This window comes from Odontomachus brunneus, unplaced genomic scaffold (assembly GCF_010583005.1).
Source record: "Odontomachus brunneus isolate Ranch 3 - 2012 unplaced genomic scaffold, Obru_v1 Obru_scaffold_045, whole genome shotgun sequence".
In the NCBI taxonomy this organism is placed as follows: Eukaryota; Metazoa; Arthropoda; class Insecta; order Hymenoptera; family Formicidae; genus Odontomachus; species Odontomachus brunneus.
In genome coordinates, this window is record NW_022639495.1 from 144,552 (window position 1) to 156,826 (window position 12,275).

The following is a 12,275-nucleotide window of genomic DNA, read 5'->3' on the forward strand; positions in this document are numbered from 1 at the left end:
TTATAGATATCTTGTATCTTTTACTTGTCAAAACTTTAAACACGTTTTTCTCAAAACTGTACTTTTTTGCACTGCTGGAACTCTCATTTAAAAACTATTCAACCGATCGCGCTGAACTTTCGCACACAACTTCATGACATCAGTACAATGTCGGTGAACCTAAATGTTTGTGAAAATTATAATAAAAAATCACTTATTTATTGCAAAAATTGTGCAGAGAAAACGTCAAAAAATGGAAATTTATTTTCATAAGCGTTTCATATTCAAAATTTTTGACTTTTTTCAATTTTTTTAGGTTCAATTACGAATTATGGGTATAAATAATAAGAATTTTTTCGCTGCCTGTTATAGGATCAATATCACGGACGCCATTTGTCCAGCAGCTGAGCAACTCGCACGCGTATCTGCCAAATGGGATGCTTCATATGTCCGCCATTTTTAAATATTTTTGGAAAAAAAAATACGTATGGACAGTCCAAAACATATATAAATAAATGTTTAAGTTTGAAAAATATAGAAAAATTCTTTCTCCTATAAAAAAATTCTTGAAAATAGCTTATTTTTCCTCGTTCTAATTGGATTTCCCCCCTTAATATCTCGTTAACTGTAGTGACTATTTCTACATTATTTACAGCGTTGCAAACGTTAATCGAAAACGTTCGTACGTTTCCAGCTGAGATGCTTCACTCGTCACAACGGGGTTTGCGGTCGCCATCCGTGGTTCCCGTACAGCGTAAATATCCGACGAAATCTTGTCTTTCAAAGTTGTCTAAATGACGTGACACGATACGCTCGATGCGAGGACAAATCGTTATGACTGCATTATGCAATCGCTGTATCTGAATATCCGCGCTCTACGGGATTCGCAGCGGGCGGTCAGCTGCATTCGAAATAACAAGAGGGGTAAAACTCGCAACGCGAGTGACACGGTGGCGGATGAAGCATCTGGAACACAATAAATTATCGACTGTCGTCAACGTAAAGTCATCATCGCCTCTGTGAACGTTCGTCGTTTCGCGACGTCCAGCGGGACGTCGATCGCCTCTCGTTGATCCGTCGCCTCGCGAGCCTCTTCTCCACGTCGTTCGAGTTGTCTCGCGCCGCCATCCCGTCTTCGGCCGGTCTCGCGAGGCAACGGCTCGACATCCCTCGAATTCCTCGCTCCCCGATCGATCGTCACCTTTCGAGCCGAGCGCGCTCTCGAGGACGACCGGCCAGGTCGAGAGGAATTGAGAAAAGAGAAGATAGAAAATATTACAGGCTCGCGCGCTACTTTACAGGAATATGCTACAAGTATCGTATGGACTTTGGAGCGTCTCTCTCTCTCTCTCTCCCCCTCTCTCTCTCTTTCTCTCCCTTTCTTTTTTTCTCGGCTTCTCCGAGCTGGTCGCTCGCATTCACGCATCAGTGGAACAAGTTGTCCAGCGACAACGGCGGTGTGATGGGTGGCAAATGATCACCGCAGGTCGGGAAGTTGGGCGGTATCGGCGGCAGGTCTCCGTGTGTCCCCACGTGCAGAATCAGATTCATGCCGATCAGTATGTGGAACAGGAAGTGGCAGTGGAACAGCCAATATCCTGTGAAGGAGGTATCGCTCGGCGTTAATTTCCACTTACGTATTATTAACGTAACGCGGCAGGTATTAATTGCGACTCTTTATGTTAATGATTGCAGTGATAGTTTCCTTTCTAATAAGATACGCAGTCGTTTGTTCGTAAAACCACGGATATATTTAATCGTCTCTACTCACTCCTCTTTTAGCAGAAGTAATACTAATAGCTAAAGTCATGTCTAACAAGACGCTTGCTCGGGAGAAGTGTCAAGTTCGCCAAGAAATCTGCGGTCGATAGGAAGTGCCCATCACTTGTGATATTTTACACGCACTATAGTGAAATAATCGTCGTATGCAGATGTGCCGTGCAAACTTTCGCAATTACGTGAGCAGCTGCGAGCGGAAGTGGTTTGCATCTCATCAGACTACCGTGAGTGCGCGCGCGCGCGAAAAGTTCGGAATTGTCGTTGTTAACTTACCCGGATTATCTGCGCGGAACCGGAAGATGACGTAGCCGTTGTTGGGAACGGCGATAGTGTCCTTAGCGGGAGGCAGGTTGAACTGTCTGTGCAAAAGACCACGTTTATCGAGGTCTAGAGCATGCTTCAGGTTGATCTTTTTCACATTTTTATCGGGAGAACGGCCGATACCGACCACGTTGAACGCGTATCCGTGCAAGTGGAAGGGATGCGACAAGTTTGGTTGTTGTACTGCAATCGTAGACGAAGATAGAAGATGCTTAATTTTATCGAACTGAGCAGCGCGCGTGAGACCATGTTTGAATAACAAATATAAGAAGAAATGTAAGAGTAAAATACGATTGAAACGCTCCGATATTAAGATGATTTGCACATCTGTGTACAGAATATGTTACAAATATATGTAAATTAGACTTACAATTTGGTTCTTATATCCTTTTCTTGTACATTTTCGAAATATAAAAATATTTCTTAAATAAATCATCAACGTAATTCTTTTAAAACTTTTGTGTTCCAAGTTGAATTTCTTTGAAACATATCTCTCGCATTAATTCAACTCCACAGATCTCACACAAAGAGAGCATGGAACAGTGCAAATTGTCATTGCGATGATAATCATTACAGCAAAGACAAACGCGTAGCACATACCTTCGTCAACGAGAACCACCTCGACGACCGCATTATGTGGAATGTCAACCTGGTGCGTACACATGCAGTTGGCGCCGCAGTCGGCCGGTCTGTTATCACCGTTGCAGAATTGTTCGGGTGGAATGTCATCGATTTGCGAGAGCGGGGGTGCCGGAGGAAACGTGAACGAGATCTCATCAACGAGAGAAATTACATGGTCGCCGGTCGGCGCAACTGCAAACACACCGAACACACAGTAAGTTTCGCGCTGTAAACCCTCAAGCGGGCTCCACGACTGCGACATATTTCGTAGACAAATTGCGCGATCGATTTATCGATACGGAAATATGGCTTCGAACTAACGGGCAAAGATACAAGATACGGCGATTGTTTTGAAGTAACCTCTCCTCGCATCTCGATACCACACACGAGCTGGCTCGCGTTCTCCATACTCTAGCGAAGCTAATTGTCTCGAGAAAAAATACCACCGTTTATGAGCAACATACTTCGCGATGTACCTCACGTAATTCCTGGTGCTCCGAGCATCACCGGATGATGTTGCATGCAACGCGCGCGATAGTATCCCTTTCTGAGCATACCTCTCAAAGTATACCCGGGGGATGTCAGGCGAAAATCAAGCGCAACCATCGCGTGGCGTGTTTGCCTCATCTTCGCGGATTAAATCGCCTATTATGCTCATTAGCGCGTCCTTACCGAGGAAGCGATTGTAGGTCTGCGGTTGGAAGACCTCTTCTGGTCTATAGAACAGGAAGCGGAATGGCAGGAAGATTTTCACGTCAGGGCGTTGCTGAAGGATGCCCTGATCAATGTGGCGGGCGTTTTTCAACTGGTTCACGCAAATCGCATCCTGGCGCGGTCGGTTGCAAATGGCATCCAGAGGATTCAGAACCTGAAGAGAGAAAGCTCGAAAATTTGCTCCTTCCGACGTGCTTACACAACGCAAGCAACATTGTTCACTATTTTTAGAAACATTCCCAAGTTTAATAGCGAAAAATTTTTGTTATACTGTAACCCTAATTATAACATTATTGAAATATATGAGTATTCAAGTATATTATGAATTCTTTCAAGCGATCCAGCATTCTTCATAATCGATATCTTCTCAAATTAATATCGTTTCGAATCGTTATTTACGATATTTAATACATCTTCGAAATTTTTCTTCTTTTTAATAAATATTTCTAGCTACATTTTTAGCTATACTACAAGAAAGACTAACATTGAAATATTTACTAAAAAGGATTCTTCCTTGTACAACGTGATATTTCCTAGTGCCAAACAGATATTTCCTTCTATATCGGATAAGGATTAAGACAGTCTCTATCTTATCGATTGAAAATAAAATTCCGACTCTCTCTTGCCGTTACATCTTATGGTTCGTGCCAAGTCACGTTGGAAGTACCATCTCTTGGTGAAGAGTACACGTATTAATTTTTTAAATTTAAATAAGTCATTATAGTTAATTTTCTCGGCTGATTCTCTTCTGCCATAATACTTGAACAGAAAGCATGCTAAGATGAGACTTTAAAAGACTCTGTAAACACGGATTTTTCAACAGACCAGCGGAAGTTTAGATCTTACTTTCAAGTTCTATCGTAAACAGGTATTCTTAGCGTAAATAATAGATATATGCTTACGACGCCTTGTGGCAGACCGAAGTCATACGTAGGTGGCGCGGTAGAAGGTTGATAAGGACCACGAGCGTATCGCAGAATAGCCAGCTGTTGAGCTCGAGGAATTCCACATTCTCCGAGCGACCGAAGTTGGATCCAATAAGCGCCGGCTGGCTGGTCAGCGTTTATGACGAAATCGTAACGTTCACCTAACGAGGGAACGTAAAACTGTGTAAACGATATTTGACGCGGGAATGATGAAATAAAATATTTCAACTGGCCTCGCAAAGGAGTCACCATCTGGACTAGCAGAATCTCTTTTCGCAAAAGCACACGTAGTCAAATAATCTTTCTTAATGAATTTTTCTTTTGAAATCTATTATCCCAAAATGACTGCTTTTGTCTATTATCATCTGATCTTTTGTCCAACTTGAATAAGAAATTTGCGAAATGGACACTTTACCCGAGAAAGAGATTATGGTGTTAACTTGTACTGGACGCACTGCTTCACCATCGGTGGCGATAATAGTGAGAGTGTGACCCTCGACAGTAATTTGAGAGGGGCATACTGATCCGTACGAGTTGATCAATCGGAATCGGTAACGACGGCCTGGAGTTATAGTGAACACTTCGAGAGGCGTATTCGTCATGAAGCCGGTGTTGGGATCCTGCAATGAAAGGTATGAGATATGCTGAAAGATACCAGCCATCGATGAGATCGTAACGCAATTAATCGACGGATCACTTAATGAATTATACAGTGAATTTATCGCCCAAGAAATCTTGTTCGCGCAATTTTATTTGGAACTTCTTAAATGTTCCATTATTTTTGCAATAATTGGTACAGCAGGACTTGAATGTATTTCCAAAAAAGATCTTATCGCGAATCATAAATTGCAGTATATATTTGTTTAATGTGATTTTCTATTAAATAATATCGTTCTTTTAATTCAAAGTCGATTAACTTCCTAATCAACGTACCCTAAATTGACCTTTCCCGTTAATCAACACGCTTTCAGGCGCCTGACCGGTGTTGACCGCGAGACGACCAGGGTAACGCTCGATAGCGCTCTCGTGGAACCAGTCGCTGATGAGCACCACATGCGTAGTTAAATCGTAGTCGTACAGATTGCTGTTGGGGTCCTTGCTCGGTGGCTGTCGGATCACTATACTTCCGTAAAGACCGTCGATCTTTTGCATGCCGGTGTGAGCATGCCAGAAATGCGTACCCTCGTTGCCCGCCGTCCACTGATATCTTTATACACCATACAATCATTTCACTCGTTTTGCGTTAGGTCATGTTTACGGCGTACAAAATGCTGCTTAGTTGGAAAGTTTGAATTTTCAAAGTGCCTCTGAGCAAATGTATTCCAATAATCTATTATTGAGCGACGCGTCAGAGTGGTATGTAATTTCTTAAATTGTACTTCTCTCCAAGTTTTGTGCTTCAGTTTGAGATTTACGATGAATCTGACGGAGTATCATTAAGCAAGAAATTTGGAAACAGTGATCTGCACATCGCGGCGTAAAATTAACAATTATAACTTTTTCTATACAGAGTATTCTCTATATGAAGATAAACGAATTTGATCCTCCTCACGCCGAAAGTAAGATCTCCCTTCTCTGTACCTGAATGTGTTACCCTCTTGAATGGGACACTGCGTCACGTAAGGCACGCCGTCGTAATACTGAGATCCTCGTTGCCAGACACCGTGCCAGTGAATTGTGACTTCCATTCCCTCCATGTGATTTTCCACGTCGACTACGACTTTGTCACCCTGGCACACCTGGATACTTGGCCCGGGGATCATTCTGTTCGCAGTCAGGATACCACGCTCCACGCCGTCCGCCAGAACGCATTGACACTCACTCCATACGGAGTTGGTTGCGTTCGGTGTGCATACCTGACACGCTCTGAAAATTAGCGGCAAGTTTGCACCGACACTAACTAGGGAAGTTGGGTAAACGGCTTTTCACGAGCACGCGATAGTCTGATTCATCGACCGCTCTGTTATCAAAAGTATCTACTTTTCAATTCTTTACAAATCAATACTTTTCAAAAGGTATTCCTCCAAACCCTGCATTATTTTATAGACCGCATGAACGCACGATGCGCAATTAAATATAGATTTGCAATCAAATATAAATCTCATATGATGTAATTAAAATGTATGTACAATTTCACATTAACGAATTTACCAATTTTGCTTTCATTCGTTATCGCGGAATAAACATTCGCGTCATCGTAACGGACGGAGAGAGATAGAGAGGGAGGATCGTTTCGCAACGTCGATCGATACGAGCTGAGTGATGATCGCGTCTCGAGTCGATTCGCAGCGATGCACTTACGCGCCGAGCACCGTGTAATATTCGAGCGTGAAGTGGTAGTAGCATATCCTGGGTGGCTCATTCTCGCGGCAGGCGCGAGCGCATTCGTCCGGCGACGAGAGCGACGGGTTCCGACGCAATTCGGCGGTGGCTCGCTCATTGTAGTCGAGGGGTCGCGTCCTCGGCGGTCTCATCGTCACCCCTCGACTACCGAGATTGTCGATTCCGCCGAATCCGCTGCGGAACACGCCGCCACTGCTGGTCGGATGGGTCTGCACGAGGCCATGGGCTGTGGGGAAAAAGCTCGCGCTGTTGTCCTGCTGAAAGATGTCTTCGGTTTTGAGAGTGGGGGACCAGAAGGAGGATGAGGCTGACTGATCCGCTGCCGTCGATTGATCCACTGTAAATAGATGAGATTCAAATAAAAACGATAGCTCGCGAGAGCCGGTTAGAATGGCAATATTTTTGCGAGTGTATTTTGGAGAGAGGCAGTGCGAGCAGCTGAAAGACACGGCAAGAGAGATGCAAAGCCTTAATCTATAATCTTAGATATAGAGTATTAGTTCTTTATTACGGCACAGAGGGAGTAATAATAATTCTGGAATTTAATTTTAAAGGCGTGGGATTGTGCGAAACTCGAATTCAGACATTAATACGTATCATAATTATGATACGGCGAATTTCCAATCTTGCGAAATGTCTAATAAGTTCCTTCTTATTCGTGGATTTCGTGCGACCGGCGTGCGATTATCATTATTCCGTCGTATCATTATTTCGTCGGTCAGCTACGAGTGCAGTGGCGCAACAGGATCATTACGAGCATTCGTTTTGCTTCTGCTTCGATCAGTCGCGCAGACATAGGACGCAGCAGAAGCGGGACGTTTCAGCTTGTTACGTGTCTAGTAGTTGGTCACGTGCAACGTGAACCCAACTTCTATCGATACATGGAATGTTGTACACATAACGAGATCAAGAACTCCGGATCGAATGGCGTATGTGTTTCTCTCTCTTTCTATCTTAAGATACGAATACACACGAGATATATACACACGAGATCTAACGATAGTCTCCTTAGCCTTGCAAATGCAGTTCACAACATATGCGCAGTCAAACGGTCGCAGCTTTCAAAAGCGCTCTGCGATATTACCGCCCGGAGAGGAAGTGATTTTCGAATGGAGTAGAAAGCCGGGTTCTTTGATTGTTAGCGATGATCAGACCTATGAGTGCACACGAAACAAAACGTGAAAGTACGATACGACCCGGTGTGTGTAAAATTTATGTGCGTGGCAGATGAAATTGATCGATAGACCTTAACGAACGGTACAGTTGGTAACGATAAAGACGATCATTAAGATGACGAGATAGGCGTGAGCGATGAAGAGGTCGACTTAATCAAGAGAACCAAAATGTTCACGCAGCTTCGTAACGTATCCGATTTACGTGGACGCGCCGTAATTTTGCAAATGCGCAAGATTGCAGAATTTCATTTGCTGAAACTAAAATAACATTCTGAATTGCAGACTTGAGTTCTCATTTAAATCGTGCACCATCCGGAATAACGAGATTCTCTCTTGTAGAATTTTATACGAGAAAAATGATCGTGTGCTCGCGTGCATCTTCCGCCATCGATTGGCAAGGAATCTTCACTGTTATGTAACGATAGGATCGACTTTTTTGACACGCAATTTCTCGATCCATATCGGGGAAGGGGAGAAAAAGAAGAAATCACTCGCGCATTGTAGTCACGTCTGAAGTCAGTAACGGTATGCCGCGGTAGAATGTGCTATTAGTAAAGATCAGCCGCGGCCGGCTGAGATTTATCTCGCGGGATTTTTCAAATATGGCGTCTAATATTTCATGCTTTATACCGGCTGATCGCGAGGCCTGTTCGGATAAGTTCACGATGAAGAACGACGCGATAACGTTTCATCTAATATCGCATGCGGAAGATTTAGGAGAGTTGCACGCTTTCTGGCGTTGCGTTATTTCTAGTTAAACAATGTTCCGAAAGAGTGAGTTTGCAATTATCTCTGAAATTACACGTTACATCGTCCTCAGTGTACCTTCCAAAGTGGAAATACGAGGGATCGCATATATCTAATTTCCACATCGAACGTGCGCGATGTTTCGAATGTGCAGCGCATCCTACGCCACTTGATGATGATCCGGGCGAAAAATCGCGAGGCGGCGGATCGATGTTGAAAAATTTATAACCTTCATCGTAATAAAGGGAATGGCGATTTCCTATAATTACGGCGAGCAGCCTAACGCGATTATTACCAGAACGCAACATTGTGCCGCTCTTTTGCGTGCCGCGGTGGCACCGACATCTCCTCCCGCTCTTGCGCCCAGGCGAAACTATTTCGAAGGGAGTTTTTTGCGAACAGCTTTCTTTCGTCGTGGCGATTTCGCGGACTGTCTCGTTGTGGCCGTCAATGAAACAATCGCGTGAGACCTTCGTGATGCCGGCAACCTTGCCTACTCATCAGACGGAACTTTATGAAGTGCAAACGCGAAGGGGTACGCTACGTAATAAAATGTTGGGGATAATTTCTTCTTAGCAGAATCGGATTTCAAATCTGAGAATCGACCGTTTCCATGAAATATCTTCAGAAGTCTGAAAGGTTACATAAGTGACTTTTAAGTTACTCTTCTGCTCGCGTATTTTTCGCGATAGACCGTTTCTTCTCGATGACATAAACGAACGACGACTGAAACAAATCACGAGTTAAATCACTCTAGGCCGTTTCACCCCGTGATTTATTCCAAGACCACCACTTGCGGATGACTTGACGCATTCTGATCCGCAGTCGTTCGCATTTCGAGTTTCGCGGAATTGCAACACAACGCACGCAGCGGCCATTAATCGTTCTTTTTCCCTTTTTTCACCACCGCTGTCGTTACGTGCTGTACGGGAGAGCCGTGCTGACGTAACGAACATTGGACTATGATTTCCCGGCTCTCCGTTCGATCGAGAGTTGGATCAGCGTCAGTCTCGCTGAATATCGGAGCGGGCGTTTTCCGGCCCGGTTAACCGTATCGCCGGTAATGCACCACGAAAAGTACCGTTCCGAGTGTCGAATGATTTATACCCCGATGAAAGTCGCGGCGCGCACCACCGCGCCGGCCACATTTCGCCACTGCGGCGGGTAATGGCGGTATATTTTCCACCCGCCGACGAAATGGCGACTTATTGCAGTCCGACTGCACAAGCCGCGTCGTTTCGTCCGGTCAACACGAATTCCTCGGCGCGTACGGATTATCGGGCTATACACGAACGGAGAACGTTGCGAAACTTGGCGCCTGGCGTTGGGCTTTCAGGAAAACACTCAAAGAGGATCTAAATGTCAAAGACACGACTTAGACTTCGAAAGAGTCTACTTGCGTGGCCGACAGGAACCGCACATGGGTGCCCGCAACGTGACGACCACAATAAGGCGATGAGGCAATGTCGCGCTGGCTCGGTCGCGTCATTTAGAGCGGGCGCATAACACGGCCGCGTATAACGACGCTCTCGCAGAGACACGGGCGCGTTCATTATGCCGCGCGGGATGGGTGACGCGACTAGACGCTGTCGTAAGACATCCCCGTGAGCGAGAAGTCGCGGTTGTGCAAGATAGAAAAAAAAAACAATGAATTAAGTAAGACAAAATCGCGCTTTCACGGTGCTAGCCCGACCGCTCCTTTCGCGCGGCAATTAATCCGTCACACCTCCATTTTTACGCCTGTCACGATTGTTCGACCGGTTTCCAAGTAACTGTGCATCCCGCGTGGCCGCGACCACACAATGCGCCTTCGCATTGTCCTTAATCGTCGCTGACGAGACGACTTTTCTCCGACGAGTGACCGCGAGAAGGAAAAATTTTTCGGTTTCACACGAAAAGGCCAAGAGAGAAACCTAGAACTCTTCTTACTTGAGGATCAGGACTCGAGGGCTCTTCTGCATATACTTCAAGCTTCGACACGTTCGCGCTCAACGGAGTTCAGAAACGTCGATCGTAAATGGAGGTATTGAGGTAAGGACGCCGACGAGTCATGAATCCACGAAGTACTTTCTTCGTGTGGCAACGCCATCGATTCTCGATGTCCCTGTCGAAAGGTTGAACAAGCCGAACCTCAGTGTAAAGAATTTACTTTCAACGAGATAATTATGCCGATCCCATTATAACGAGTAAGAAGACTCGTTACCCAGCACGATGTGGCTCGCGTGTAATTGTACAAAACGAATGTACGGTATCGCTTCGCAAGATACACGCGCGCTAAAACCATAGCATAACGTGTAATTTACATAATTTTCTTTCCGCGCGTCTCGGTTTATATTGGCACTATCCTTCACTTCCTTCTTTTACTTTTTTCTCTTTTATATTCGCCGCGAAAAAGGAGGCAGCAAAAACTAGCGCGGAATGTGATGGCAATTGGTGAAAGCACTCGGAGAAAATCCATTAAGTTTCAGATAATTGAAGGATAAAATATCGTGCCATCTCCCAATATTGCTCCGATTCCTATGCCCGTATTCTGTCAGAAATACACGAATCTATCTCTCTATTTATCTTGTTCCACTTTTTCGTGTAATAATATTTATAAAGATTTTAAAAAGATTATCCTGATTCTATTTGATTCTGATAGTTGAAAGATTTAGGAAGTGACAGACTGCTTGCTTCTAAATTTTTTAGTAGTATCTTTAAATTTTCAAATTTCTCTCAATTTTTCAACGACGGGACATGTTTACTTTTTCTTTCTTTAGCACTCTGTTTAATCATTGATATATCTCAGACTTCACTCAGCTTCTATAGAGAGGAGACACTAATAGGCTCTTTAAGAATTCAACACCCTTTCAGCATCGAAGCGGAAGCCACAGCTTATTCTTGATCGCTTGATTCGCACGCAATCGCGCATGTGTCCAGCGGCGCTTTCTTCGATCACTTCATGATTCCCTATCTTTCTTTTACGTGACTTGACACGCTGCATAATAAAGTACATTTTCATAGCAGACGTGTGATTAAGTTCGCGCCTGGATCACTCAGAGACGTCGGTCGTTCGCCCTCGTTAATTATCTTGACGTCTTACTTGACAGGAATGCCTCTCAGGTAACTCAATTTGATGCATTTTTTTGTGGATGCAGCACGATTCCAGCTTTTTTTTTTTCTTTCCTCTTTTGCTCACAATTTCGGATTGTTTTACACAACTGAGCAAAAGTTGGATCGACTTTCCCATATCGGAGAAATGCTTCAGCAGACGATACGTACGTTCGTTCGAGCATGAATGACGTTTGCGGAACGAGTTACGTACAATGTAAAGGAACGTGACACGCGAAGAGACACAATCGCGGGTGATTGCACTCTGATCGGTTGGTATTTTCCTCGAGGTGATAGGACCTTATCGACTACCAGCGCGGGAGTATCATCGCTCGACAGGAAATCAGGAGTGACGGTCGAAGCGAGCATAACTAACTGTCGGCAGTTAATGTAACTAAATGTCAAGTCAGACACGTAGGATACGCGATATCGCGGTGAATAGATGCGCGCATATCGGGTGTTCGCGCAAGAGGATGCGGTTTCTCATGAAGTGAGTACTGAGTATTCACTTCGTGATCGCTGTTGGATGGAAGGAATGAAGGGTCGTCTACTATGCGCTGCGCGGTTACGTTTTAACGTC

The 12,275-nt window shown here is 44.6% G+C and overlaps 1 protein-coding gene across 4 annotated transcripts in view; it reads right to left on the bottom strand.

Moving 5' to 3' along the window:
- Nucleotides 1-558: 558 nt before the first annotated feature.
- The window catches only part of LOC116844735 (laccase-5-like), an 81,950-nt gene continuing 70,233 nt past the window's right edge, over nt 559-12,275 (bottom strand). For 2 of the 4 annotated variants that reach the window (XM_032816688.1, XM_032816687.1), the window contains exons 2-10: nt 6,642-7,020; nt 5,922-6,206; nt 5,274-5,547; nt 4,756-4,960; nt 4,317-4,501; nt 3,373-3,568; nt 2,680-2,892; nt 2,032-2,262; nt 559-1,577 (exon numbers count right to left, since the gene is read on the bottom strand). In XM_032816688.1, the coding sequence (XP_032672579.1) occupies nt 1,405-1,577; nt 2,032-2,262; nt 2,680-2,892; nt 3,373-3,568; nt 4,317-4,501; nt 4,756-4,960; nt 5,274-5,547; nt 5,922-6,206; nt 6,642-7,020 (2,141 nt within the window). In that variant the 3' untranslated portion in view covers nt 559-1,404. The remainder of the gene's footprint in view (nt 1,578-2,031; nt 2,263-2,679; nt 2,893-3,372; nt 3,569-4,316; nt 4,502-4,755; nt 4,961-5,273; nt 5,548-5,921; nt 6,207-6,641; nt 7,021-12,275) is intronic. The other 2 variants (XM_032816690.1, XM_032816689.1) reach the window with 1 other exon arrangement.